Source organism: Schizosaccharomyces japonicus, assembly GCF_000149845.2.
Source record: "Schizosaccharomyces japonicus yFS275 unplaced genomic scaffold supercont5.1, whole genome shotgun sequence".
Lineage (NCBI taxonomy): Eukaryota > Fungi > Ascomycota > Schizosaccharomycetes > Schizosaccharomycetales > Schizosaccharomycetaceae > Schizosaccharomyces > Schizosaccharomyces japonicus.
The window spans coordinates 3,396,432-3,422,905 of NW_011627860.1; the positions used below are offsets into that span (position 1 = coordinate 3,396,432).

The following is a 26,474-nucleotide window of genomic DNA, read 5'->3' on the forward strand; positions in this document are numbered from 1 at the left end:
TCGTACTGTTTAAAACGTCGGTACAATGGCTTTGTTGACGCAATACGTCTGTAGAGCTCTTCCTGGCATCGGGAAGGGCCTTTTCCGTGGACATGGAGGCCAAGGAGCCGTAGCTTTAAAAGGAATGTTTATGTCGACTACAGCTGCAGCGAGCCGCGCAATTAGAGGCCGCCAGCTTACTCAGATCAGGGGAAACCGCCTCAATGGCCGGACACGGCTTATCCACAGCTCAGCTCGCGTCTGCAATGGGCACGACGCCGCTGCTTACATCCAATCTGGCCACGTTAAATCGGTCCAGCGCGAAAACGTAAAGAAGGTTCTTGTTGTGGGCTCCGGCGGTCTTTCTATCGGCCAGGCAGGCGAGTTTGACTACTCTGGTGCTCAGGCCATTAAAGCTCTCCGCGAGAGTAATGTACACACAATTCTCGTGAACCCGAATATCGCTACCATTCAATCCTCTCACGACCTAGCCGATGAAATCTACTTCCTCCCTGTAACTCCCGAGTATCTGACGCATCTGATTGAACGCGAACGTCCCGATGGCGTTCTTCTCACATTCGGTGGCCAGACGGCCCTGAACGTTGGCATTGCCCTCGACGACATGGGTGTGTTCGCCCGTAACAATGTCAAGGTTCTCGGCACACCCATCTCGACTCTCAAGGCTTCTGAGGACCGTGATCTGTTTTCTCGCGCTTTGAATGAGATTAATATTCCCATCGCCGAGTCTGTTGCCGTCTCGTCCGTCGACGATGCCCTTGCATCCGCTGAAAAAATTGGTTATCCTGTGATTGTTCGTTCTGCTTTCTCTCTTGGTGGTCTTGGTTCTGGCTTCGCCAACGACAAGGCGGAGCTGCAAGCTCTTGCTACGAAGTCTCTGTCTTTGACCCTCAAATCCTTGTCGAGAAGTCGCTCAAGGGCTGGAAGGAGGTCGAGTACGAGGTTGTCCGTGATGCCGCCAACAACTGTATCACCGTGTGCAACATGGAGAACTTTGATCCTCTTGGTATCCACACCGGTGACTCGATCGTTGTGGCTCCCTCGCAGACTCTGTCGGACGAAGAGTACCATATGCTTCGTAGCGCTGCCATCAAGATCATCCGTCATTTGGGTGTCGTTGGTGAGTGCAATGTGCAATACGCTCTGAACCCCAACAGTCTCGAGTACCGCGTCATTGAGGTCAATGCTCGTCTTTCTCGTTCGTCCGCTCTTGCTTCTAAGGCCACCGGTTATCCCCTTGCCTACACGGCTGCCAAGATTGCTCTTGGTCACACTCTGCCCGAATTGCCCAACGCCGTTACGAAAACTACTACTGCAAACTTTGAGCCTTCTCTCGACTACATCGTTACCAAGATTCCCCGTTGGGATCTCGCCAAGTTCCAATACGTGAATCGTGAGATTGGTTCGTCCATGAAGAGTGTCGGTGAAGTTATGGCCGTCGGCCGTACTTTCGAGGAGTCTCTTCAAAAGGCTCTTCGCCAAGTCGATCCTTCCTTCAAGGGTTTCATGCCCATGCCCTTCCGTGACCTCGATAAGGCTCTTACCGTTCCCACTGACCGTCGTTTCTTTGCCGTCGCCGAGGCTATGCTTAACCAAGGCTACTCCATTGACAAAATTCATGAACTTACTAAGATTGACAAGTGGTTCTTGGGCAAGCTTTCGAATCTGGCTGCTGTTTATAACGAACTGCGTGAAATTGGCTCTTTGTATGGCTTGAACAGAGATGTTTTGTTGCGTGCTAAGAAGCATGGTTACTCTGATGCTCAAATTGCTGAGCTTGTTGGCTCGACTGAATTGGAAGTCCGTGCTCGCAGAAAGCGTCTCGACATTCACCCTTGGGTGAAGAAGATTGATACGTTGGCCGCCGAGTTCCCTGCTCACACCAACTACTTGTACACGAGTTACAACGCCTCTACTCATGACATTGATTTCAACGAACATGGTACCATCGTTCTTGGCTCCGGTGTGTACCGTATCGGCTCGAGCGTCGAATTCGACTGGTGCGGTGTTTCTTGCGCTCGTGGCCTTCGTCGCGTTGGCATGAAGACGATCATGATTAACTACAACCCCGAGACTGTTTCCACTGACTTTGATGAATGTGAGCGCTTGTATTTCGATGAACTGTCTTATGAGCGTGTTATGGATATCTATGAGCTTGAAACCGCTTCGGGCATTGTTGTGAGCGTTGGTGGACAACTGCCTCAGAACATTGCTCTTAAGCTTCAAGAAACTGGTGCCAAGGTTTTGGGCACTGACCCCCGTATGATTGACAATGCCGAGGACAGACACAAGTTCTCGCAAATGCTCGACAAGATTGGCGTTGATCAGCCCGCTTGGAAGGAGCTTACTTCTGTTGAGGAAGCCCGTACATTTGCCAATACCGTCGGTTACCCCGTGCTTGTCCGTCCCTCCTATGTTCTTTCCGGCGCTGCAATGAGTGTCATTCGTGACGAGTCTTCTTTGAAGAACAAGTTGGAGAATGCCGCCGCTGTTTCTCCTGACCATCCCGTTGTTATCACGAAGTTCATCGAAGGTGCTCGTGAGATTGATGTGGATGCTGTTGCCTCCAAGGGTCAACTTTTGGTCCATGCTGTCTCGGAACATGTCGAAAATGCTGGTGTCCATTCAGGTGATGCCACAATTGCTCTTCCCCCCTACTCGCTCTCTGCTTCTGTGAAGGACCGTTGCAAGGAGATTGCCGAGAAGGTCGCTAGTGCCTTCCAAATTACCGGTCCCTACAACATGCAAATCATTGAAGCCGTGAACCCCGAGAAGCCCGACGTTCCCGATCTCAAGGTTATTGAGTGCAACCTCCGTGCCTCGCGTTCTTTCCCCTTTGTTTCAAAGGCTTTGGGCGTCAACTTTATTGATGTTGCTACCCGTGCCCTTGTTGGCAAGGATGTCCCTGCTCCTCGCGATCTGATGAAGGAGAAGCACGACTACGTGTGTGTTAAGGTTCCTCAATTTTCGTGGACACGTTTGGCCGGCGCTGATCCTTTCCTTGGCGTTGAGATGAGTTCTACTGGTGAGGTTGCCTGTTTCGGCAAGGATGTTAAGGAGGCTTACTGGGCCGCCATCCAGTCTACTCAAAACTTCAAGGTTCCTCTCCCTGGTCACGGTGTTTTGTTGGGTGGTGACCGTAAGGAACTTGCTGACGTTGCCGCTAAATTGCACGAGTTGGGTTATAAGCTCTACGTCGCTGAGAAGGCTCTCCACAAGAAGCTTGCCCCTGTCCCCGTTACCGTTATCGATTTCCCCAAGGAGAAGCGTGCCCTTCGTGCAGTGTTCGAAAAGAATGACATTCAAGCCGTCTTTAACTTAGCTTCTGGTCGCGGTAAGAGCACCGAGGATCAAGACTACATAATGCGCAGAAATGCTGTTGACTTTAATGTTACCTTGTTCAACGACGTCCGCTGTGCCGAGCTTTTCGTTGAGTGCCTGAAGGAGAAACTTCCTCTCGTCCTTTCTGAAGAGAAGACAATGCCTAATGAAGTTAAAAGATGGAGTGACTGGATTGGATCTCATGCTCTTTAGAGGGAAGTCATTCCTCTCAAAGGTTTTCATGTTCCATCGTTGGCACTAATAATCTGTATTCTGACGATGCTATTATTCATTCGAGTTGACTTTGTTTAAAACAAGATCGCGATCTTTCCTTGCTGTTCTGTTTCTTCCTCATAGAAGTCAGGGCTTTGCTTGATTTCGTATAAAGCGCCTGTTCAGCTATCCGCATATTTCCGACACATAAACCTATATGTATATGGCAACAGCTTTTTTTTCCTTTCATCTTTTTGTTGTACTTCTTCTCCTGTTGCCATAGTTCTTCTGCGTTTTTGTTTTCCTCGTTCTTTAGAAGAACTGTTCTTATGAAACGGTTTTAATAAACTCGATTTTATGATTGAAGATATCTACAAATGCGACCGATCGGAGGAGAAAGGGGACTCGGTCGTTTAGGATGTTAAATTGTGAAATTACTAGTACTTGGAGTTTGCGCACGTTGATTATGATTAAAGCTTTCCAGTCTGTCTGTCTGTCTGTCTTACTCTCACTGTTGACAAAACAAAAACCAAAAACCAAAACTTACAACTTGCTTCTGATATGCACTTTTGGTCTTATGCGGCTATTTCGCGGCCGACAATTCAAATGGATTTAAAGTTTCGGCTTCTGTGCTACGTCACTCTCGCTTAACAATGTTGTTTATGCTACCTAGATCGTCGATCATATCCAGCCGCGACGGGGGAAACATAACCTATCGTTTACAACTCACGTCGTAAAGTATGGACGCAGTTGAATCTGCTACAAAGCTGGAAAATAATGTGCTAGAAGGCGCTGCTGAGCAGCAAGAACCTGTTAAAACTGAAGCCGTTAACGACGAAACTGCAACACCTTCTTCAAAAGAGGCCCCAAAGACAGAATCCACGAATGAGGAAAAACCAAAGGTTGAAGAGCCTGCAGAGGCCGAGACCAAGCCAGAGGAAGAGCAGGAAAAAAAAACCTCCGTTGAAGCTGAGGAAAAGGACTCAAAACCAGAGAAATCGGCACATGTGAAGTCGGAGCCTGTCACCAAAAAGGAGTCTCCTAAAACTGAATCAAAAAACCGGAATGACAAGTTCGCTCCAGGGACAGTCGTTCTTACTAAGCTCGCTGGTTTTCCTTGGTGGCCGAGTATTGTAATTACTCCTGCCCAAATGACAAAAACAGCACTTAGAAACAAACCCAAAAGGGGAGACCATTACATCCCCGTGCAGTTCTTCCCAAAGATTGAGTACTACTGGGCAACGAAGGATATTTTACGTACTCTTTCAAAGGCAGAGATTGAGTCGTTTTTGGAAAACCCCCGGCCAAAGCAAGTCGGTCTCATTAAAGCCTACAAGATGGCACTGACGCCTCCATCACTGGATTCTATTATTCCTCCTGAAACAGAAAGCGAAGAGTCTTCTGATGAAGAGGAGGAGAGTGAAGAGGAAAGCGAAGCTAGTGCCAATGAAGCAGAGGAGGAGGAAGAGGAAGAAGAGGAGGAGAAACCTCGACGCAGCAGCCGTCGTTCTACAATGACTTCTTCCGCCGCCTCACGGAAAAGACGAGCTCGGTCCACAAGCTCGGCTGCGTCCTCTCGATCAAGAAAACGTGGACGTCGCACACCCTCGGAAGAACGAGTAATCGAGGATGAGGACGATAATGAGCAGGAAGAGGAGCAGCAAACGCCGGCCGCTAAAGCTCCCTCAACGAACACAACAAAGGAGGACGCAGAGATGAAGGATGACCACAGCTCCGAAGCCTCTGTTGCCCGGGAAAAGGAAAGTGAAGAAAGAACACATCGTTCTCGAGAACAATCCCTATTCTTTCTACGACACAAGTTGCAGAGCATACTTCTCGCCTCTGGCAGACCCACTCCTACGGAAAATGAGATGAAACAGGTCTCGGAGTACCTGCATAAGCTTTCGACGTTTCAAGGCATTGATGTTGAATTGTTAACGAAGACGAAGATTGCGGTGGCACTTAGCAAAGTTCTGTCGCTCTCAAATATTCCATATGATGAAAAGCTGGGCATTAAAGCCACTTGCCGTGATATTATTGAACACAAGTGGGTTGACGTACTAAAAGTGATTGCTGAGCAACGACAAAGTAAGGCTGTACCAGAGTCTACGCCTAAGGAAGAGCTATCACAATCAAAAGCAAACGGCACCCCCGAATCAGCAGCTATGACAGCAGAAGAAGAGAAGCCTGCTAAGCCTGCCGATGCGGCGGAGGCCAAGCCCTCGGAGGATCAAAAAAAGGATGACACTCTGATGCAACAACCAGTGCAGGCATCAGTGACACCATCATCCACAGAAGTTAAACAGGAGGCAGTGCCCCCGGCTGCATCTGTTGAAAGCTCTACGAATGCCGCTTCGAGCACTGCCGCGGAAAGTGGGGAAAGTGCAATGGACTTGGATGTACCCCCGGCAGGAATAACAGCATCGAAAGATGTCGCTAACGTGGACACGACTGCATCCTCTGGCACTGCGACCATGTCTGAAGATGTTGTGGGAAATGACAACTCTGCTATGTAGATTTTTTGACTGGATTTATATTCTCTAATCTCTCAGGCAAACGGTGTTTGGAGATTTGCTGTACAATGGCCTTCATGTGATGCTTCAATGAAAATTTTGTCAATACAGGATGCAGGACGGGGTGCGAGAATGTGAGCGGCGGTTGTAATTGCAGGTGTTGAAAATGCTACGGACGCTACGGGTGCTACTGACGCTACTGATGCTACCGACTGTTATGATTCACAGCTACTACTTGGTATTGCTGACTGGGTACCGCTTCGTTAGTGCTTCAGCAAGAAGCGACTTACAACTTGTTCACATTAAAGGAAGCCAAGGAAGTCCCAATTAAAACAATGTCTCACGGAAATGTGCTGATTGCTGCTCAACCACTCCTTGACCATTGTTCCTCCAACTACTGTTACTACTACTACTACTACTACTACTACTACTACTACGTTGTTTCTCTCTACCTCTCTCCTAGTCCCCCCAGTCCCCCCATAAATACTCTCACCACCAATTCTATCCACCACCATTGTGCAGGTCCGGGTTGGCAGCATTCTTTATAAAAGTTTTTTGGTTTTCTTAGGGGTTTTATCGGATACTGTTTCTCTTTCATTAATCATTCCTTTTTGTTTCTGATTTTTATTTTCTTGATTTTTTTCGATTTTTTTATTTTTTTTTCCCTCATTAACAACATGGTCTCTTTCTCTTGTGAAGTCTGTGCAGACATTGTTAAAAAACCCAAGTTGGATCAGCACGTTTCCAGATGCAGAGGTGCTTATTTCACCTGCATCGACTGCAACACGACATTCCAAGGAACCGAATATCGTGCTCATTCTTCGTGCATGACAGAAGCCCAACGCTACCAGAAGTCTCTTTACCGTCCTACGAAAAAAGAAGCCAAAAAGCTGGCTGCTCAAAAGCAACAAGAAACGGGCACCACCAACAGCAATACTCAAAAGCGTAAAGCCGAGTCTGAGAAGGAGAACAGTGCTCCGGCTTCTGAAAAAGAGTCGAAGAAGTCCAAAAAGGATGATGACTCTAACAAGACCGACAAGCCTGAAAAGTCATCTAAGGATAGTAAGCTTTCTTCTCGTTTTGCTGAACTTTGTTCAGAATCGGATGTTTCTCTGTACAAGCTTCTGAAAAAGCTGAACAAGAAGGATAAGGATGGCAAGAAAATCGACTCCAAGACTGTCTTGGAGCAATTAGTTGCTAAGAAGGACTCTAAGGGTCAATTGGTTATTTCATTCGCAAAGTAAGCTTTAGATAACAAAAGGTTAATAGAAAGTAAAAGGCAAGGCATTAGATATCAAAAGTGTGTTTCAGATGGTTGGAACAAGGGGACGAGGCGTAAAACTAGGAGAAACAGAGCCTAATTACTTTCGCCAGCTTGCGCCTTGAAATCTTTCTTCCTTCCTTCCTTCCTGAATGAGGAGAAATGTCCACCCACCCACAGCTGTACTACTTACTACTACCTTTCTCCTTGGTAACAATCAGTTTCTCCTATTTAGCTCCTTGGGCAAGAATGAACTTCGGGCAAAATATTTGACACTGCACTCGACACAACGCAATATCCCCCATAGCTAAGACACTCGGAAAAATACAATGCACATCATCTCCGCACAGTTACTCATTTCACTCCCTTCATCCCTCCCTCATGAAAGCTATTTTAAAGTCTATATTTTTCGTTAAACCATCCGTGCTCACAATGCCCGTCTATAAGAACGACGGGACGACCTTTGTGCTGCCATAATGGTGGCAGAGTACACATGGTCATGCAGTCAATCCATGCAAAAAGGAACATACGAAACAAGTTAAAAGGAAAGAACGGTAAGCCAAGCGTGCGTGTATACGAGAGGCCTGTCATCACGAGCAAAACGGGAGAAAAAGAAAGAAGAACGAGCCAACCCGTTAACCACAGCATAGCCGCCCCGCTTGATGTATGCACAGTCGAGTAAAAAAAATTCATCAATTGAGTGTGTGCAGTATAAACATGAAAAATTCAACTGCAGAAAAGCACAAAAATATGCAGCCTTATAGCTTATCCTCTATCCCGTCTATATTAACATCGAAACGACAAGAACGCCGACACATGCACAGCGCGCGCCGTCAAGTTATGTTGCTTAATCATCGTTGGTCTCAGTAGTGAACTCGTTCTCAGACTCCTCAACAGGAGGTTGGAGGACCTGGATCATACCCTCTGGCTTCATGCCCTCATAGGCAATGCGGTAGACAGTGGTGAAAAGAGGGAACTCCTTGACAAGGTCACGGCTGGTGAGAAGCTCGTGAACGTCAGCAGCAGTGGCAGCACCTTGGAGGACTTGACCACCCAAGAGCTCCTTCTCGAGTTGTTGGAGGGACTTGCCAGTCTTGACGAAAGCCTCGGCGCAACGGTTGTTACGACCACCCAAGCAAGAGGTAACCAAATCGGCAATACCACAAGATTGCTCGACCATGGTGCGAGGGTCACTGTCAAAGAACATAGTAGCGAACTTTTGCATCTCCAACAAACCACGACGCATAATAGCAGACTTGGTGTTTCCACCCCACTCCAAACCGTCGGCGAAACCAACAGCCATGGAGACAATGTTCTTCAAGGCACCACCCAAGGCGACACCAGCGACATCCTTGACGGCAGCCACAGAGAAGTAGGGACGGTCGAAAAGAGCAACCATCATCTCGGCGGAGACGGAGGTACCCAAGTCGGGGTTGTAACCAATGGTGGTCTCACAGAAGTCCTCACGAGCAACCTCGTTGGCGACGTTGGCACCGGACAAGACACCACAGTAGATGCCGAGACGCTCGGTGATGTACTCAGAGTACAACTTGACACCTTGCTTGTTCACAGCCACACCCTTGATACAGGAGATGGCGACGGCGTTGGGACGGACGAAGCCCTTCATTTGCTCACAAACACGGTCGACGAATTGGTGAGGAACGACGAAGACGAGCACATCGGACTTGCGAGTGACCTCACGGACGTCGGGAATGGCGAGGATGTTGCTGGGGCAGGGAATACCGGGAAGATACTTGACGTTCTCGTGCGTCTCGTTGAAAATTTCAGTCAATTTGCGCTTCTCACCCTTGTACTCAATCTCCTCCTCGAAGACCCACATGCGGACCTTGCTTCTGAAGTGGTTACCGTGGGCACGAGCATTCTCACCGCAAATCTTGGCAATAGCAGTACCCCAGTTACCGGAACCAATAATACCGATAGAAAGACGCTTGTTGCGAGGAGGTGCGGGAGGGAAGTTGTGGGAGGTAGCGATAGTAGTAGACATCTTAAATAATAATAGCTTCTTGCTTTACTGAAAGAAAATGCAATGACACGGGGAAAACGACAAACTCTGTGCGCGAATGGTTAGGACGACACAAATTACTTCAAACGTATAAACTATAAGTCAAAAACTCGTGGAATGCAGGTGAGTTTAGACCGAGGAATGTAACAGGATGTGGTTGTTGTTGGTAGAGGGAGGAAGCACGTCCGCCTATATATGCCATTCTGAATTTCAAGGTTGTGAGGGTCAGTGACATCATACGATTGGGGTATGACGTAGAAAAAAAGCTTCAGCCAATGAGAAAAACAATGACATCACTAACGAGAATCGTTTACAGATTCGACAAACGCGCGCGCCCGCAGGTGAAAAAAACGACACTAGCTATCTATGACGCAATGCATGAGTGCAGGAGAACAGTGATGTCAGGGCAGAGAGACCAGCCGGTCAGCAGTGAGAGGAATCAGGGATGACACGGTTGGCTGCGTTAAGCAGGGAATAGCGAGATGGAAGGCCAGGAAGGGTGGGACACGACGCGTCCAGAGCAGCCTTGGCAGAGAAGCAGCAGCAGACGCGTCGTGCAGGCCGCCGCCCATCCCTGCCGGAGATACTACTACCTGTGCTAGTGCAGAGGCAGCTCCGCAGAAACTGTCTCGGTGAAACTGCGGAAGAGGAGAACGGAGCACGAGTTGAGGTTGCGGTTGTCGATGCTCTCTATTCGACAAATGGAGCATTTTTTTTCAGCAATCGGTGCTCCATCCAATTGCTGCATGCGTTCCGCGTGTTGACAGTGCGACCTGGATGCGATTCTAGATCTATATGATTGGCTTGCACGGAGAATAAGCTTTCAATAAAGTTGATGCGGAATTTCTCCGGCATTTGCCGAGGCGGAAGCGAGAGCGCCGTTAGAGCTGGAAACAGTGTGTTTAAAGCAGAGAAAAAAAGCGCAGCGCGTTTAGCATCTAAAGACGCACATGGCGCCTTTTCCGGGCGCAGAAAAGCAGTGCTTAGAGCAGTAAACGCGCATTCGCGGATCTTAAAGTTTGGATAAGCTCATCGCACATCGGATTAATTACCTCGCTTACCAGGAAGGGGCACAGATTCAATATGCGAGCCTGTCCGTTCTGGCACCATAGGGCCCATCAACACGCCTTTTTTCTCCGGAATCACTGGAGGTGGAGACCCGCCGTCAGCGGAGATTGCGAGAAAAGAGCGGTATTTATCTGTCCCTAGTGAAGCCTGCTCCTGTAGACTACCCCAAACGCTCAGGGTCCCCCACTCTTCCCTACATCGGGCCCGTCGGCTTTCCAACCTCCTCCTCAGGGCCTGTGGCGAGAGGAATTGCGACACTACAATATGCATAACGAAATACAACCTGTTCTATGAGTCTGTGCCTGTCTGTGCCGGGGAGGACTCTTCCCGCCCATGGTGCAGCTCGTTATCCAGCATTAACACACCCATTGCTTCCACGTCTCTAAACCGCTGGATGATGTCATAGACGAAGAAGCGACAAGAGCTAATGAAGAATAAACGTGTTGGCGCGACGCTCATTGGCTGTGAGTGTCCGTTCAAGAGCGCTCGCTTACGATGGGTCGGACCGACGGTGTGTCTCGTTTGGCACTCCATCCCTCGGGTATAGAGCTCCTCAGCACGCTGCATCGTGTGGAAACAGGTTCAGGCATGAACGTATCGCCAAACGCCCGGAAAACCTGCATTTTGCACCTCCTCAATTATCGAGATACCGCAGGGCGCCCTCTGCTCACATGTCTCCCTCCAGACTACCGGCTACTACTACTACGCCAAGACGCTTGTGATCCTCTCTCCGTCCACTCGCGATTCCCAACCGCCGCTGAGCATGACGTAGGTGCGACGTAAGATTTAAAAATAGCAAACTCGGGTCAAGGGAGGAGGATCGGCACTCCTCCAAATGCGCTGGCCAATCAAAGCCAAGTAGCTGAGCTTCTAAATTCGCGACGCGCGAGACATTCGAGCTGAGAAAGCTAAACATGCGCACTTCTCACTGTAACGTTCTAAACAGCGTCATGAATACCGCTACGGTACTAGCAGCCCCTGCGGGTAAAGCTACACGTGCCGGAATTCACACAGACGCTGTCCTGTGTTCTCGTAGACACACAGACTGTCGAGTTGGTCAGCGGACAGGTAACGTGACGCGGTTGACGTCAGTTTTGCTGCCACGGTTGGCTTTGTCGTAGGGGGCTGTACACGCGTTGAAGACGCGACACTGCCCTCTATCACGAAGGGTAGTAACGTGCTGCTTCGCAACGTAAACTCCGATAAATTGCGTGGCGATGCTGTACATCGCACGGCATCGCTAAATGTGATATAACGCAGGGTAGAGAGAGGCAACGCACGTTAGTGCAGGTTAACAAAGGTTAGTGAGAAAAGCGAGTGTAGTGAAGGGATGCGACGTGCGGTGCACTCGTGTCATGTTAGGAGTAATGGTACATAGTGGTAGCAGTGGTAGTGTAGCAGTGGCAGTGGGATCACTGGCGCACGGGATGTGTCATACAACGGTTTCGTCAGATCAGTGACGAGTTTGGCTCTTTGTGCGGCCATTGCAAGGTCTTTTGAGTGCCACTGTCGGTTTGAGATCGCAAAAGAGCTGCAGCGACACGAGCCTCACGGCCCCGAGAGCTCTGGGCTTGTGGTTTGGCAGTTGACTGCAGCAGACTTGCGCGTAAACCCAGATCGCGACCCAGCTTCTCGCCTTTCGGCTTGGGCTTGCGAACTCGTTGCTGTCGAGTAGACGACGAAGTTGACTTTCTGCCCTTTGTCGATGGTGTAGCTGCAGCTTTGGAACGCCGCCGACGGCGACTAAGTGAGCCTCCACACAGTTCGATTTGGCTTAAATGAGAACGTTGTTGCAGTGAAGTGGGACCTCCGTGCATAGGTGCCATGCTGCCTACGACTGAAGCTAGCGGAAACCGATCCCACGTCATGTATTTCTTTTCACCCTTGTAGCCTTTACTCAGGAGGACTACGAGTTCTTGACGCAGGGCAGCCAAATGCTTATGGAACACAGCGTCGTGGGGAGAACGCCATACATGGCACAATTCGTGCAAGAACACATCCATAACAAATTCAAATGGGAGCCAATGGCCTCGAGCATCCTGGAGAACGAGCTCGACGCATTCTCCCTTGTTCCAGTTTCGTCCCCAAAACTTGGCATTGTATGCTGCTTCGTCCAACGAAGTAAGACCCAGACCATTCTTTTTCATGATCGGATAAGCCATTGCCGCAATCCGTTTGAGATACTCACGCGCCAATTCTTCAGTATCCCTTTTCAGAGAGGAAATGAACGAGATAAACTCATTGGGATGATCGTCGTCATTCAATCGCAGAACCATCTCAGTAAAAAGAGTTTGCTCCACACTGGACGCACGGAATTCGTGTCGTTTGCGGCTCAGAACACCGTTTTGCAACTTTTTTCCTTCCCGTGCTGTTTGGCTGTGGAGAAAGCGCGTCGCATGAATGAAACCTTATTCTGGGTAGCTATTTTCAGGTGCGGTACGCTGCAGTAGGCTGCGACGCCCCTCACTAAAGTTCGTTATACATTCTTTGACTTCGTTAGGGTTCGCTATATTGTTTACCGGATCACGCTAACGAGAGCTTATGCTGCTGATAGATTAAGGTTGTGTTGCTGTGGTCACTGCACTCGTTTACCAAACACCTTACCGGCAACACATTTGCCCAATTGCCATTTTTTCCGTAGAAATGCAGAGATCCAATTCATTACGAGTGAATGGAGTCGTTCAAGATCTCCCTAAACGAGGTTTGTTTCTCTTACAAATTGGCCCGCTGTCCTGGTTGCTTTATTACAACGAATTCGTAAACTAACTGCTTGTTAAGACTTTTCCCTTGAATCCTTGCGAGAACTGTCTTTTGCTGAAGAGTCTCGACGCTCCAATAGACTCGTAAAAACAAGCAACTCGGCCATTGACTCGTTTATGCACTCGTCGAAGGGCTTGATTGCTGTTGGCAGCTTATTAAGTGATTGGGGCTCACAATCCGAGAACGCCTGTCTGAACGATATCAGCGACAAACTTGGCGTACTCATATGCGAAATGGGCGATTCCGAAGAGGCTTTTGCACGCCAGTTCGAAAAAAGTCGTATCGTACTCAAGTCCATTCGCAATCTGGAACACAGCATGGCACCCATTCGACTGCACAGAGAGCGCCTGTCCTCCGAAATAGACAGATTGCTTGAGAAGGAGCCTTCCAACCCTCGTTTGCCCGACCTTCAGAACAGTCTTGTTCGTGCTGAAGCCGAAAACCTTGTGGGAGAGGCTCAACTTAGCAACGTTTCTCGAGAAAAACTCAAGGAATCATACACGACGTTTATGGATGCCGTTCGGGTTCGTGCTCAAAAACAATTAACGTTGGCGTATTATGCTCAACAGCTTCTTGATCTTGTTGATGGACGGACTATGATACCGGGCGACACGCCGCCGGAGTACAACAAAGATCAGGCTGATTTGATCATGGACGAATGTAACGAGTCCATGCTCCAGTTTGCAACGCCTAAAGAGACCATCGCTGAAGCAGCTGAACCGGAGCTGGAGAACACGACTGCCGTCACATCCACAACCGAAGAACAATCTGAGCCAGCACCCTTGCGTCCCACATTGCTTTCGGATGTGCCAGAGGAAGAGGAACCGCCCATGTCGTTTATACTTTCGCCAACGAACATGTTAACTCAAACAATGGATGAAAACTGTCGGGTTATGCCTCGAAACGGCTATGGTATTCAAACTGTGGCTGAACTGAACTACGTCCCTCAGGATATACAAGAAATCCGTTATTCTGAGGAGCCAAACGATCAAACAAACATCTTAAACAACCCCCAGCAACGCTTAATCCCTCGTGGAAAGAAGAAGGAAGAAGCAATGCCTCTTTTCTCTTGAAGAGATCTTTTCACTCTCAAACGAAACCGTGTATTCTTAACCCAAGCAAAACCAACCATGGTGCTCAACTACTGTATGAATAGCGAGGCGTGAACTACTAAAACTTCGCAGAAAGTGCAATGCGTAACTTGCTTGCACTTATTTTTAAACAAAAACGATTATTATTTATTATTTACAGGCCGTGGAATGCATTTACCGCTGTTACAATTCAATTCTAGCTGCTTCCACTTATTTTCGATACTCTTGTTGTTCACGTACATCATTCGCTGATAATCCTTAAATCTTAATTACCGACGGCGTACGCACTACAGTGGACAATCTCTGTTCTTCTAATGAAGCAAAACTACTTAGGTTGACGACTCTCGTGTGAGGTGCCCGTTCAGCAACCATTAAACTTGTCCAATTGTCGACCGGTCGAGTCCTTTACCTTTGGTCATTACCTAACTCTGTAGCGTTCGAAGTACGCTTTCGAAGACTACATTTGCAAGAAAACAATTGATATCTCAAGAACAGGAGGTGAAAACTAAGTGGATAATCAATCTTCAGGGTTCATAAAAGCATCATGTTCAAACGGATAAAATCCTACCTTCCCGGTCGGAACATGTCCATTTTTCTGGGGACGGTGGCAGCATTTACTGGAGCAGTTTATTATGATAAACGAGAGCAGAAGAAAATTCTGAATCATTATTGTAATAAAGTAGCTTTTTTGGCTGACCAGCCAATGCAACCATTAGAAATGCCACGTCGGTTCCGTGTGTATCTTCATGGTCCTCCTGGAGATGGCATTTATGTTGCTCGTGATGAATTCCACCGCTACGTGAAGCCTATTTTAAATGCCGCTGCAGTTGATTTTGATATGTATGAATCAAAGGGAGAAGGCGAGCTGACCCGCTTTGTTGCTCGTGAAGTTTGGAACAAGCATCATAATATTAGCGATGAACCACAAAACGTTGTCGCCATTCAGTCTCTTCTTAAGCAAAGCGATGAGCCTAGCGCAACTGTCCTCCTTGGACGTCATGCCGTTAAGGAGTTTGTGCAAGGATGTTCTCTCGGCTGTTCTCCAAGTTACGAGGAATTTGTTGCTAAAACAACGCCCCCAGAGAAGCCTGTTAAGGCAGACGAGAGCAATGAGACGAAGGTGCCAAACACTTCGGAGGATAACAAAGACACAGATACCAAAACAGCAACTGCCGATGAGGAGGAGGATGGAGATGAGTCTAAGACTCCGGATCCCATGTTTGACAAGTCATTTATTCCAAAAGACATTCAAGCTGCCGACAAAACGGCTACGGAAAACATTCTTTTGGTCCCTCTTCCCCATCTGTTGGGCTTCTCAAACACATTCCGTCGAATCTACCGTTTCCTTCATCGTCGTGAACTGGCTAATAAGATTGGCGAGCTTGTTACCAATGCGATTCTTGAACAAAGAACGGTACCAATACAAAAAGCGACGAACGAACAGCTGCTTGATGCTGAAGAAGGAGATTGGCCAAAAATGTTTACTAAACGCGAGGACGCAAATGAACGTGTTTGGACGGGCCCGTTTATGAAGACAGATGATAAAGCTCTTGAAGACGTGAAGCTGTACGTGACTCCCTTGGACTCATTCACAGACCAAACGAACTAAAAACACTACACGCTGCTTTTTCAATTGGGTTGCGTTTGAACGACTACTCTTGTTTTGGAGACGAACTACTGTTTAAGTATAGGTTAGGATAGAAGGTTAGGCAATACATTCACGAACGAATCTTTGGATATGTACATATAGACTCAGAGGCAATTGTTAGCGGATGATGACAGCGCACATGTACGTGTGTCAGTTCTATCGCTAATAATATGCGCCTTCTCATCAATTGGTTTTTGTGAAATTGGATTTCTTAGGTATATGTCTTTTTGCTTAGTAAAGCAAAATTAACTTCTTTCAACTCATTACAACTCGTCATAAGTAGCCTCGTGTTTTTTGAACACGGCCGTCAAATCTGTAGCACCATTAGTTTACACGTTTCCACATGCAATCATCTTCTTAACATACCTTTTAGGAATTGACCCGAAATTTTTTTAGGGAATTTAATAGACCACTCAATAAAAGCATTACCATAGCGCTTCGTAGGCTTATTCTTGCGTTCGTCAAACTTTGGCATACCCTCATTTTTGACCTTTTCGACTTCACCAGGTCGAACAACGGAACCAGCATTGCGAGTAACAGTAACAAGGTGTCCATCCAAGTGTCGAATTGTCTTCTTCCAGTTACCGAGAAGTGCATCTTTAACAGAAAGTTCTTCTTTCCGATACAAGTCATCACCCTTTCTCGTCCATCCTTCGTTGTTGTTAGGAGACTCTTGAAGGATAATGTTGATGTCTCCGGTTTTGTAATCAGGACTTTCGTCTGCCTTCTCAGAAAACGTCATGCGGTAATTGACAGGAGCGCCTGCAGGAATATTCACCGTGAATGTCTCACGTTTTTGAACGACACGATTTCCGTGACACTTGGGACAGCTGTGTTTAATTTGCACACCAGTGCCATGACAAGCGTCGCAAGGCATCTGCATTTGCTGGAACATACCGGGGGCAATCATTCGTTTGACAACCCGTATTCCATGGCCACCACAGACCGTACACGTTTGCATTGCCTTGTCCTTACTGTACTTTGTGTTGAAACCCTGTCCCTTACAAGAGTCGCAAATACGATTGACGTCCAAGTAGATGTCGAACGCAGCACCTTTGTAGTATGTAGCCAGATCAATCTGTAAAGCACGGTCCATGTTTGGTCCACGGCGGGGTCCTTGGTTTCCAAAAGGATTCCGTCCGCCAAAGAGATTACCGAAGAAGTCACCAAAGCCGCCCTCGAATCCACCTCCAAAAGGATTTCCTTGAGGAGCGCCGCCGGGGTTTTGACCATGCTCACTCCGTTCGACGCCTTCTTCGCCGTATGTGTCATAGATCTGCTTCTTCTCGGGATCCGACAAAACTTCGTAGGCACGACCAATCTCCATAAACTTCTCCTCAGCTTCTTTGTTACCCCTACAGATGTGTTAGTACTTTCTTCGAACTTGATAAGTCTGTAGGACAGCGGTTCACGAACTTGTTCTTATCCGGGTGCCATTTCTTCGAAAGTTGTTTATATGCCTTACGAATGTCCGAGTCTGAAGCACCTTTGTTGACACCGAGAACCTATTTCCCGTTAGAAAGAGCACATTTACTAAGTTAAACTGCTTGTTACTGCAGTGCTCAAACCTTGTAGTAGTCTTCAGCTGCTAACACAAGCTGGAACAGCAAGAAGGCAAAGAAAAAGAACCTTAGAAGCATCCTTTCACTGGTTGTAAATGGAAAAAGAGCGTTCTGACTACAGTGTCCTGTTCTACTACTGTTTCTTGGAGAGGACACGTTGCACCTGCACGGTCAAAGTCTAGGAAGGGTATGACACTTTCTAGAAAATACAGTATATACGGAATGTATGGTTAAGTAAGGAAGATGATGAACACCTTTGGACATGTTCAGCATATTTAACATCCTCGTCGGTTGCTCTTTTTTAAAGTATTGCTTTTCAAAATGATTATGTAAATTGACAAATATAAAAAAAAAAGGTCACAATGAAATAGATTATTTATTTAGACGCATTCGTATTAATAAAAAGAGGACTTGTTAGAGAGTGTGTATTCAATCCACAGATGAATAGTAAAAAAACCGCTACTCTGAGCGAGAATCTCTGAGACTTCTTCGAGTACACAGCCTGCGACCCAACGTGCTTCCTTGTGAATATGCAATATCCTTGTGTGTAATACAGTTAATTCATTAGTAAATGTAACGAAGGTGCTCGGTGAAGAGTACTATGGGACGCAGCTTCCTTTCTCTTGGATTCAGTAACGGCAAAAAGAGACGACTGAAGAACCAAAAGATCATTCAACGGTCCGGACTTAGTGAAATATAAAATGCTGGCGAATATGTTTGCCTGACGCGAGTTGCAACTCTTTCGGCTCCCATTCATTCGCATTCCAACCACAACTTCCTGGACGTCAAGTGAATGATTTAAGGAAAAGGATAAAACAGGCACAAATCTGAAAGAGGTCATTACATCTTGCGCAAGACGTGGAAGCACAAGGAGCAAAACGACGTTAGTCCTTGAAATTACATGAGTGCCCTTCCTTGGCTGTGAATAAGCGATGAAAGGAGGAAAAAGACTTGTACGCGTCCGTATGATGAACTGTTTATGCGTATGCGTACGTGTAAGTAAATAAGTGTGCGTTTGTGTTGAGACGAAAGCATTAATGTTTAAAGTGTGGATTCTTGAGATAGGACATTTAATGGCAACGGTATTGCACTGAATTAATCTTGAAAGTGTTAGTAAGAGAAAGGGATCGAGAGGATGGGAAATCTTGGTTCGTTACCACAGCCGGTCAGGGGGATAACGGCCTTCATTACAACGGAACTTATGCCTCTTGGAAGAGACTTGTCTATTGCATGTGGCAGCGTGTCGAGCCAGACATTTCCTTGAATTTTTACATACCCTCATAGGAGCCAGCACAACACGAGCAGAGTTTTGCCCAAAAAGAACGTTTTTCTCTAGACCCAGATGATGGTTTTGCAGCTTGTACAGGTCGCCCTTGTGTGTTGGAAGTATTGACACGAGAGTTCGTTTGAGGTACAGCGCCATTACGACCGCCGGCAGAAGAAGTTTGTGGAGCAGAAGAGTGAGTATTGGGGGCAACATTAGACATTGGGCGAGAGGAGGAGACGCCGGGGGTCGGTGGTTGTGAGCCGTTCAATAAGGTACGCTTTGAAGCATCGACAGTGTCACTAGTTTCTGCACCAAGAGGCACAGGAGACGCATTCGCGGCATCGCCCGCATTTGATTGAGAGTTAGCAAACAGTTGAGAACGGAGTGCTTGACGTGAAGCCTGGTGAGTATGACGAGAAGCATGTTGCCAATTGCCTTGACTCTCTGTACGACTTGCACGCTTCATCGATTGCCAGCCGGCACCTTCATTCAGCAAGTCCCAATCGAAGGGGTCGTTTTCCGTAGCATTCAACTTCAGCAGCACAGAACTAAACAAACCCTGCAGATAGTTGTAGTCGGGTGTCTCCTCGAAACCAAGATTACGAGTATAGTGCATATACTTGTGGAACTCTTCAGGGAAACCAGCACACAATTCATCCAACGGTGTCTTTTGTTTCGTCTCGCCAATCTTATCATACTTTTGCTTGTTCGTGGCCGCCTTCAAGCCTTGCCAAGGCAAACTGCCTCGCAAAAAGTACATAAACACATGACCCAACGCTTCGAGATCGTCACGCCGAGATTGCTCGCGTCCAAGATGTGTGTTAATGGACATGTAACGCGCTGTACCCGACAGATTCTTCTTCTCTCTGTATGGGATATGCTGCTTGGTAACGGGATCCCGGTAAAATTTGGCCATGCCAAAGTCCACTGTGTAAACCAAATTTGCGTTTTTCGTGCCTGGACGTCCGATTAAAAAGTTATCGGGTTTGATATCCCTATAAATTAAGCTTTTCTCGTGGATATCCTGTACACGAGCAAGCATTTGCTTAGCGGCCAGAGCAACGCATCGGACAGAGAACCGGCGACCACACATGTCAAACAAGGACTCCAAGCTGGGACCCAGCAGATCAATCACAAGGATATTGTGAAGTCCCTCCTGTCCAAAGTAGTACACATTCGGAATTCCTTGAGTACCAACAAGCAGTTTGTATGTACGATATTCATCACGAAGTTGAGGAGCATCACTTCGGCGTGGTTCCTAAAACGAGTTAGATTAAGAAAAAAAAATGCATATTCCGACGGTCTCAAGAAACGGGAGGCAGTAAATGATCGTCCATGTCGTTGACGAACAAAAACTCTGAAAAAGGTAGCAAAGGGTGATAAACACCCAATTATTGTTTTAAATGAATGCTCCTTGCCCGTTTCCGATGAAGCAAACAAGCACCATCGAGAAAAACCTTGTTTTACTTACGAATTTGATAGCAACTTGCTGATTGTTAAGCAAGTTGGTTCCTTCAAAAATAACACCGAAGGAACCCTCACCAATCTTCTTGCCAACCTTGTAATGAACGCCGACGATGTTTGTGGACATGATCAACGAGACGTAGACTCTTTAACTAACTCGATAAATAGTTAGACTGACACTAAACGAAGCTTGGTTCGTCTAGGTAGCGTAAATTCAAAGAAACAGCACACGAGAAGAGAATGGACGTTCCAGAAACAAATCGTGATTAACAATGTCTAAATTACAAAGGGAACAACTGTTCTGAATGCAAGAAAAAGCGAAAACCAAAACTCACGTTTCGGATGGAGGTGGGCGGTAGCAGGGAGGATAATAGCTCCAGCCCAGATGACCAACTACTCCCTCCAACATAGTCGGTAACACAGCCAGAAAGTAACAGCTGTGTAGGATAGAAGGATTTGTCTGAATAGTAATTGCAACGAAAACTTTACAGTTGTCTATTCATAGTGATCTATCTGTTAAAAATTGGGACTGACTTGTTTGACAAGATACAATTGCAAGTGCTACTACTACTAAGCTAGTACAGAGAGTAAGTTAAAAAATTGCTGCCGCAAAGACGACTACGAAGCGAAACGGCCGTAGAGATGTTGTCTGAGAAAAAGAAGAGGTAAAAGATTTCGGAACACGATACACGTGGTCGTAGCGAATGCTTAAGCATGGGGAATATCCGTTGACAAAGGTAGACTGTAGAAGTGGGCTGTAAGAGACACTAGCAGCTGTTATGCGTTGTCATACAACAAGCTTCATTTCTTACGTTCGCCTTATAAGACAAAATCCTCATATTACGCCAGTCAAGAGACTTAGTAGGACTTTTAGTGCTGGCTTCCAAACGTTCAGTTTTCCATGTACGATGTTTTGCGGCAACATTTGCGTTTTTGTCAACGTATCTTTTTTTCTAATCTGTAAAACGCACAGATAAATCACCTAGAAGTTTTTCCTTCAATACACCACTTAGAACGCATACCATGACTGCTGCTCTTCGTTCCCCACTCGTATGGGTTGACTGTGAGATGACAGGATTGGAAGTTGGCAAGGATGTGCTTATGGAAGTGGCAGCCATCATCACAGACGGCGATTTAAACCCCATTGAAGAAAAGTTTGAGGAGACAATCCATGTCGACGACGACAAACTTCGTCAGATGAACGATTGGTGCATTGATCATCACGGAGCATCAGGTTTGACAGAACGTTGTCGGCAATGCAAGCAGTCAGTGAATCAAGTAGAACAAAAATTGCTCAACTACATTCAAAAGTACATTCCTCGGCGTAGAGAGGCTCTCATTGCAGGCAACTCTGTTCATGCAGATGTGCGTTTTCTGACCGTCGAAATGCCAAAGGTAATTGAGCATCTTCATTATCGAATCATTGACGTCTCCACCATTAAAGAGCTTTGCAGACGTTGGCGTCCCGATATTCCTCCCTTTAAAAAGCGTTTGGCTCACCGTGCCCTCTCGGATATTGAGGAGAGTATTGCAGAGCTGAAGTATTACAGACAACACTGGCTCTGTTCTCCCGAAAAAAAGGATTAGCAAGTAATTGGTAAGCTAAGAACAATTAGTGCATAGTGGAAATTCATGAATGAAAAAGCTCGCGTCAAGTAGCGCGGTCCATTACTGTAACGGAGACCCGTGTGTTTTTGGGGGATTTGCAGATGCACGTACATACTGATTAGTCTTTCTTTTTAAAAAAGGAGGAAATCTTCATCATGTTTGTAGTAGAAACTGACTTCAATTTGCGTGCACCAGCACTTTCCGAGGTTCGTGAGCGTTTCGTTTTGGTTGTGGAATTATTTGATGTCAGGACACGTTTGCTGGGATCCTTAAATTGGTCATGCTGGGAACGCTGTTTGGCGTCCCGGATATCCTTTTCGTAAGTATCTAGTTGCTTATGCTCCTCGGCATTCAAAGTAAGTTCACTTGCGAATGGCATAATAATTCCATCGCAAACGAATCCAATTGCACAGCGACGTTTTGCCAAGGCGACGATATCGTCAGGCACGTTTTTTCCATATTCGACAGGCGTGAGCTGCTGAAGCAAATGACTGCAAATACTCGGAGGTAGGTTGTCAACCGCAACCTGGATCTTTTGTTGCAGGTATGTGAGCACTTGTTTCTTGCTCAATTGATACGTTTCGGGCATGCCATTGGAAGATTCCTTTTTACTACACGCAACGTTCAAAGCTCGTAGAAACGCATTTGGAAGTATTTGGAGAACGAGAGCATATGCAGGGCCTCGAGCTGCAAACGAATCCTTGATATCCTCAAGAACAACATACCGGACAGGCTCATTTTGTCGATTCCAAGTCAATTCTTGCAGAACTGGTAAGACAAACGGTAATAAGGAACAAGGAGAACAGACCCACACCTTTCCATCTGCTACAATTTCATTTCCAATGAACCAAGACCTGCTTGGACATTCTTCTCCCACTTGTATTACCTCCAATAATGATTCGGTTCGTAGACCGTACCATTGTAGCCGTTCCTCTGCGGGATGCAGAAGTTGAACAAATTGTATTGATTCACCTTTAGGGGCAACAATAACGCGTCCGGGCATGATAAATGGAGGACAAGGATACAAGGTTGCGGATAGTAATGTTATCGAAAAGATATAGCACCAAATTTATGTTGTATAAAAGACTGAACCAATTAATAAGAATATGCTCGCGAAAAAAAAATTAACAAAACAAAAATTAATCTCAAAAAAATCGAAAAAAAAATTACTGCATCTTAATCAATGTAGACAATGCGTCTTTGGCAGTAGGAAGGTTAATTTCGGTATTCTCAACGTGTTTTAATTGAAAAAATTAATAAGGTTACAAGAGCGCACATTTGAAGCAAAAGAAACACGGTATAGTAAATACATCAAAAGGTTAAGTAGAATAGTGTAGTTGCATTTACGACATGTATGCCGTATAGAGGTAAAAGCAATTCTTTCCTTTGTTTACGCGTCGCGGCTGGACCCACTTACCCTCTGCAACCTTCATATAGACGAGCTTACCATATAGAATTGGTCACTTCTTGATGTGAAACGTGGATGGAATTACAACTTTAACATTTAATTTAGGGAAAAAGAGTTAGAATTTCGCGATAATAGTTTTTTTTGATGGAGCATACTGTGAGTTCATGGCCGCCGGCGTCCCCAGAACAAGTGAAACGAAACGTAAAGACCATGTCGCCAACGAAAACAATGCTGTCTCCTTCGTCTTCCCCAAAGCGTGCATCCAGACGATCGAGTATTGTCGGTGAACAGCTCGTTGCTGATGGTGAAGAGGATGAAGCACTACTGCAATTGCAGTTAAAGGAAATTCAAACCAAAATGGAGCTCATACGTGCTCGAAAACGAAAGAGGGAGAGTGAACAAGAGGAGAAGATCGAAGTTCCACGGTCTCCAGAGCCTCAACGTGTCATCCAGGTCCCCTCGCCAGCGAAAATGCACAGTCCAAGTCGCGTTAGAATGGGTGTGGACAAGGGAAAAACAGGAAAAGACATATCATTGAAACCTGCTCCCAAAGGCCCTTCGTTCACCGAACGTCTCATGTCTGCGCGACAAGAAGAACGCAGAGAGGCCGCAATGCAGAAACGACGCAGACAAAACCGTCTAAACGGCTTTCATGCCGGACAAACATCTTCCAACACGCACGAAAGTGCCGAAACTGCCATGAAAACCAAACACACGAAATCCGCTTCAACGACAAATCCATCAAAACATGCCATGACCGCTCACGAATCGTCCACGAATCCCCTCTCTACTCCTCACTCCCCCTCTCCTACAAACCCAGCATCGTGCAACGAAGTGGACCCGTACAGCCGGCAAGAGATGAATCTAAGATTCATGAGCGATGAGCAATTACGAGAGTGCTTGTCGGGAATGCGAGTGTTGCTCGTACCGCACATGCTCAAGCTCGTAATTCCACCGAAATTTGAGCCACCGGATGAGGACAATTACGTGCTTGCAGGAATTGTTGCACAAAAGTCCCCGGTCCTGACCACCGCCCGTGGTTCTAAATACTGCATCATTACCCTAACTGACCTCAAATCTGAGCTCGACTGTTTTTTGTTTGGTCGTGCATTTGAGCGCTACTGGAAGGTGCAGACAGGCACGATTGTGACCATTCTCAATCCCGATGTGCTCAAACCCGCCGACCGCACATCGTACAGCTTCTCGCTAAAGCTAGACACAGACGGGGACTCACTGCTGGAGATTGGTCGGTCAAAGCATCTGGGCCACTGCACAAGCCGTAAGAAGGACGGCAAGACGTGCAATCGCTGGGTGGATAAGCGGTCGAGCGAAGTGTGTCGGTACCACGTGGACATGGCTTTCGACCGTTCCGTCTCGCGACGCATGGAGTTTTCCAATGCAACCTTCCTTAGAGCGCCGGCCTCACATCGAGACGCTCGAGGCCGCGCAGGCTGTGAACGAAAACGTTATTATGCCGGCACAGAGATTGTGCTACGGTCGGGAGGACAGGCCGCATCCACCTTTTTTGATGACGAGGATGCGGTAGCAACAGAAGTGGAACGGAAGGAGCGTTATCGCCGCCAAATGCAGAAGGCCGAACAGGAACGTCGCATTCTCGAACGCTTGTCCCAGACCAAGGGAAGCATCTTGCGACACCATTCGCTAGGCTTGGAATATCTGCGAATGGAGCAACCTGGCCGCGAATTGGGTGTGAATGGCGGCGACAGCGACAGGAACGAACACAGCAACCCAGCAGCAGCAGCGGCGGCGCCTTCCTCTAAGCAACAGCAACAATCGCCTGCATCTTCTTCTACTGCGGGGACAGCAGTCGCATCTAACGCTTCTGCTGCTGCTACCACTGCTTCGCCAACCGGCGTTTCGGATGACGCATCCGCTACATCATCGGCTTCCCCACATTCTGCGCGCGCAGAATCTCTCGTGCGCGACGGATCGGCCAATGGATCAGCGGCAAGCGCAACTTTCCGTGTGTTCTCCGCAAAAAGTTTGCGACGCATTGGTTTCGATCCTACACAAAAATCCCCATACAGCAGTGTGGAACGGCCTTCTAGTTCACGCGCATTATGTCTGGATGGTCTTCGACGTTCTAGTTCGGATGTGCGCTTGTCACCTCTCAAAAACGTTAAGTTACAGTACGCGTTTACGGAGAGTGACGATGACGATGATCTTGAGATTATCTGAGAGACAAGCAGCGCTCGCCGACGGTTGGCGGACGCAGGCGTGAGCCGAGTTCGTGTTTCTACTTTTACTCTGATAGAGGCAAGAAGGACATGTGAGTTTATCTTTGCGTCACTAGCCATCTAGTGCTTTATAAACAGTACGTTGGCTGTTCCAACGGAAAAATACGTCCAACAAAAATTGAAAAATATTTTGTGAAGGTTGCTTAACGCCAAGAGCCCTTTTGAGCCGTGTCTTTCTGAAAAGTTACACAAGTCGCATCCTTACGCTATTTGAGCTACCAAACTTCCTATCTCATTACTAGTGCCTGCAGGACAGTATCTCATCCCCTTTTGTTCATTTCGCTGCATCCCTACCTACCTGCACCTACTCTGGTCCCCCCTTCATCCCAAGTGGTTTTTTTTTAATACTCTTCGTCATAATGTCGTTTTATCGTTTGGCCGTCCAGGTTTCCCGTCAATCTATCATCTCTTCGAGTGCTCTCGCTCGCACATCCTCTAGTCGTGCCCTGTTGCATGCCGCTCATACTGCCTCTTCGTACACTGCCTCGCGTAGCTTCACCGGTGCCGCTACTCGGCTACAATCGATGAATCGCCGCGTGTACATAATGGAGGATCAGTATGCAGATGCTGTGCGTGAGGCAACGCAAAAGCTCGGTGTCAACAGCACCTTTGTCGGCAGTGAGTCTGAGCAATTCCGCAACCTGGAGAAGCGCGAGCTGCGCAATAACCTTGACAGCCCCACATGGGGCTGTGAGCAAAACCGCTCTCCCCTTCGCGCTGCACAAGATGCTTGAACGTGGATGCGGCCCAGTCGGGACCGCGTCGGCGCAACTCAATCCCCCCACAACTCTGTGCACAAGTACACGTCCGAGCTCTCCTTCTTCACCTTTTCCCACAGCCTGTCTTTATCCTTTTTTTGCCTTTTGGTCTTTCGTTTTTACAGTAATGCATTGTTGAAGAAATCCCGGCCGGCGGATGGAGCTGTAGTGTCCTGTAGCGAGACTGGAGGCGAGCGCGGAGGCGATCGTTAAATTTGTGTAGTGTGTTGTACGGATCAAAATTTCTCTTCGTT

At 47.2% G+C, this 26,474-nt stretch overlaps 13 protein-coding genes across 13 annotated transcripts; 8 read left to right on the forward strand and 5 right to left on the reverse strand.

The window, feature by feature from the left end:
- Positions 1 to 25: 25 nt before the first annotated feature.
- On the forward strand, positions 26 to 3,531 carry SJAG_00412 (arginine specific carbamoyl-phosphate synthase Arg4; the record flags this gene model as incomplete). The annotated part of the gene is made up of 2 exons (XM_002171657.2): positions 26 to 932; positions 1,061 to 3,531. The coding sequence occupies 2 exons, from the start codon at positions 26 to 28 to the stop codon at positions 3,529 to 3,531; spliced, it is 3,378 nt and encodes a 1,125-aa protein (XP_002171693.2).
- Positions 3,532 to 4,206: 675 nt separating this feature from the next.
- SJAG_00411 (PWWP domain-containing protein) lies at positions 4,207 to 6,115 on the forward strand. Its single transcript, XM_002171656.2, has one exon. The coding sequence runs from the start codon at positions 4,272 to 4,274 to the stop codon at positions 6,045 to 6,047; it is 1,776 nt and encodes a 591-aa protein (XP_002171692.1). The 5' UTR covers positions 4,207 to 4,271; the 3' UTR covers positions 6,048 to 6,115.
- A 362-nt stretch (positions 6,116 to 6,477) lies between these two features.
- Positions 6,478 to 8,578, forward strand: SJAG_00410 (hypothetical protein). Its single transcript, XM_002171655.2, has one exon. The coding sequence runs from the start codon at positions 6,722 to 6,724 to the stop codon at positions 7,286 to 7,288; it is 567 nt and encodes a 188-aa protein (XP_002171691.1). The 5' UTR covers positions 6,478 to 6,721; the 3' UTR covers positions 7,289 to 8,578.
- On the reverse strand, positions 7,586 to 9,497 carry SJAG_00409 (glycerol-3-phosphate dehydrogenase Gpd1). The gene has a single exon (XM_002171654.2). It carries the CDS (start codon positions 9,308 to 9,310, stop codon positions 8,153 to 8,155), a length of 1,158 nt encoding a protein of 385 aa, XP_002171690.1. The 5' UTR covers positions 9,311 to 9,497; the 3' UTR covers positions 7,586 to 8,152.
- Positions 9,498 to 11,028: 1,531 nt separating this feature from the next.
- SJAG_00406 (WLM domain-containing protein) lies at positions 11,029 to 12,785 on the reverse strand. The gene has a single exon (XM_002171653.2). It carries the CDS (start codon positions 12,670 to 12,672, stop codon positions 11,845 to 11,847), a length of 828 nt encoding a protein of 275 aa, XP_002171689.1. The 5' UTR covers positions 12,673 to 12,785; the 3' UTR covers positions 11,029 to 11,844.
- Positions 12,786 to 12,934: 149 nt separating this feature from the next.
- On the forward strand, positions 12,935 to 14,583 carry SJAG_00405 (sporulation protein Meu14). Its single transcript, XM_002171652.2, has 2 exons — positions 12,935 to 13,097; positions 13,175 to 14,583. The coding sequence occupies exons 1-2, from the start codon at positions 13,040 to 13,042 to the stop codon at positions 14,227 to 14,229; spliced, it is 1,113 nt and encodes a 370-aa protein (XP_002171688.1). The 5' UTR covers positions 12,935 to 13,039; the 3' UTR covers positions 14,230 to 14,583.
- Positions 14,517 to 16,158, forward strand: SJAG_00404 (TIM22 inner membrane protein import complex subunit Tim54). Its single transcript, XM_002171651.2, has one exon. It carries the CDS (start codon positions 14,792 to 14,794, stop codon positions 15,854 to 15,856), a length of 1,065 nt encoding a protein of 354 aa, XP_002171687.1. The 5' UTR covers positions 14,517 to 14,791; the 3' UTR covers positions 15,857 to 16,158.
- Positions 15,869 to 17,644, reverse strand: SJAG_00403 (DNAJ domain-containing protein Scj1). Its single transcript, XM_002171650.2, has 4 exons — positions 17,464 to 17,644; positions 17,312 to 17,400; positions 16,262 to 17,250; positions 15,869 to 16,208 (listed from the first exon to the last, which is right to left on the reverse strand). The coding sequence occupies exons 1-4, from the start codon at positions 17,533 to 17,535 to the stop codon at positions 16,159 to 16,161; spliced, it is 1,200 nt and encodes a 399-aa protein (XP_002171686.2). The 5' UTR covers positions 17,536 to 17,644; the 3' UTR covers positions 15,869 to 16,158.
- A 120-nt stretch (positions 17,645 to 17,764) lies between these two features.
- SJAG_00402 (CK1/CK1/CK1-G protein kinase Cki1) lies at positions 17,765 to 20,614 on the reverse strand. Its single transcript, XM_002171649.2, has 3 exons — positions 20,196 to 20,614; positions 18,734 to 19,982; positions 17,765 to 18,557 (listed from the first exon to the last, which is right to left on the reverse strand). Exons 1-3 carry the CDS (start codon positions 20,313 to 20,315, stop codon positions 18,553 to 18,555), a joined length of 1,374 nt encoding a protein of 457 aa, XP_002171685.2. The 5' UTR covers positions 20,316 to 20,614; the 3' UTR covers positions 17,765 to 18,552.
- SJAG_00401 (RNA exonuclease) lies at positions 20,535 to 21,854 on the forward strand. Its single transcript, XM_002171648.2, has 2 exons — positions 20,535 to 20,775; positions 21,162 to 21,854. Exon 2 carries the CDS (start codon positions 21,212 to 21,214, stop codon positions 21,773 to 21,775), a length of 564 nt encoding a protein of 187 aa, XP_002171684.1. The 5' UTR covers positions 20,535 to 20,775; positions 21,162 to 21,211; the 3' UTR covers positions 21,776 to 21,854.
- On the reverse strand, positions 20,623 to 23,277 carry SJAG_00400 (ribonuclease H2 complex subunit). The gene has a single exon (XM_002171647.2). The coding sequence runs from the start codon at positions 22,797 to 22,799 to the stop codon at positions 21,915 to 21,917; it is 885 nt and encodes a 294-aa protein (XP_002171683.1). The 5' UTR covers positions 22,800 to 23,277; the 3' UTR covers positions 20,623 to 21,914.
- Positions 23,214 to 25,583, forward strand: SJAG_00399 (MCM-associated protein Mcm10). Its single transcript, XM_002171646.2, has one exon. The coding sequence runs from the start codon at positions 23,349 to 23,351 to the stop codon at positions 25,401 to 25,403; it is 2,055 nt and encodes a 684-aa protein (XP_002171682.2). The 5' UTR covers positions 23,214 to 23,348; the 3' UTR covers positions 25,404 to 25,583.
- On the forward strand, positions 25,518 to 26,375 carry SJAG_00398 (hypothetical protein). The gene has a single exon (XM_002171645.2). It carries the CDS (start codon positions 25,822 to 25,824, stop codon positions 26,194 to 26,196), a length of 375 nt encoding a protein of 124 aa, XP_002171681.1. The 5' UTR covers positions 25,518 to 25,821; the 3' UTR covers positions 26,197 to 26,375.
- Positions 26,376 to 26,474: the final 99 nt, after the last annotated feature.

What these genes read in the sequence shown, in the direction of transcription:
- SJAG_00411 (XM_002171656.2), top strand. Translation starts at nt 4,272, where the DNA reads ATGGACGCAGTTGAATCTGCTACAAAGCTGGAAAATAATGTGCTAGAA.
- SJAG_00410 (XM_002171655.2), top strand. Translation starts at nt 6,722, where the DNA reads ATGGTCTCTTTCTCTTGTGAAGTCTGTGCAGACATTGTTAAAAAACCC.
- SJAG_00409 (XM_002171654.2), bottom strand. Translation starts at nt 9,310, where the DNA reads ATGTCTACTACTATCGCTACCTCCCACAACTTCCCTCCCGCACCTCCT.
- SJAG_00406 (XM_002171653.2), bottom strand. Translation starts at nt 12,672, where the DNA reads ATGGTTCTGCGATTGAATGACGACGATCATCCCAATGAGTTTATCTCG.
- SJAG_00405 (XM_002171652.2), top strand. Translation starts at nt 13,040, where the DNA reads ATGCAGAGATCCAATTCATTACGAGTGAATGGAGTCGTTCAAGATCTC. An exon ending in TCAAGATCTCCCTAAACGAG is followed by an intron (nt 13,098 to 13,174) that starts GTTTGTTTCTCT and finishes CTGCTTGTTAAG; the next exon opens with ACTTTTCCCTTGAATCCTTG.
- SJAG_00404 (XM_002171651.2), top strand. Translation starts at nt 14,792, where the DNA reads ATGTTCAAACGGATAAAATCCTACCTTCCCGGTCGGAACATGTCCATT.
- SJAG_00403 (XM_002171650.2), bottom strand. Translation starts at nt 17,535, where the DNA reads ATGCTTCTAAGGTTCTTTTTCTTTGCCTTCTTGCTGTTCCAGCTTGTG. An exon ending in CAGCTGAAGACTACTACAAG is followed by an intron (nt 17,401 to 17,463) that starts GTTTGAGCACTG and finishes AACGGGAAATAG; the next exon opens with GTTCTCGGTGTCAACAAAGG. An exon ending in TGGCACCCGGATAAGAACAA is followed by an intron (nt 17,251 to 17,311) that starts GTTCGTGAACCG and finishes ACACATCTGTAG; the next exon opens with GGGTAACAAAGAAGCTGAGG.
- SJAG_00402 (XM_002171649.2), bottom strand. Translation starts at nt 20,315, where the DNA reads ATGTCCACAAACATCGTCGGCGTTCATTACAAGGTTGGCAAGAAGATT. An exon ending in AGCAAGTTGCTATCAAATTC is followed by an intron (nt 19,983 to 20,195) that starts GTAAGTAAAACA and finishes AACTCGTTTTAG; the next exon opens with GAACCACGCCGAAGTGATGC.
- SJAG_00401 (XM_002171648.2), top strand. Translation starts at nt 21,212, where the DNA reads ATGACTGCTGCTCTTCGTTCCCCACTCGTATGGGTTGACTGTGAGATG.
- SJAG_00400 (XM_002171647.2), bottom strand. Translation starts at nt 22,799, where the DNA reads ATGCCCGGACGCGTTATTGTTGCCCCTAAAGGTGAATCAATACAATTT.
- SJAG_00399 (XM_002171646.2), top strand. Translation starts at nt 23,349, where the DNA reads ATGGAGCATACTGTGAGTTCATGGCCGCCGGCGTCCCCAGAACAAGTG.
- SJAG_00398 (XM_002171645.2), top strand. Translation starts at nt 25,822, where the DNA reads ATGTCGTTTTATCGTTTGGCCGTCCAGGTTTCCCGTCAATCTATCATC.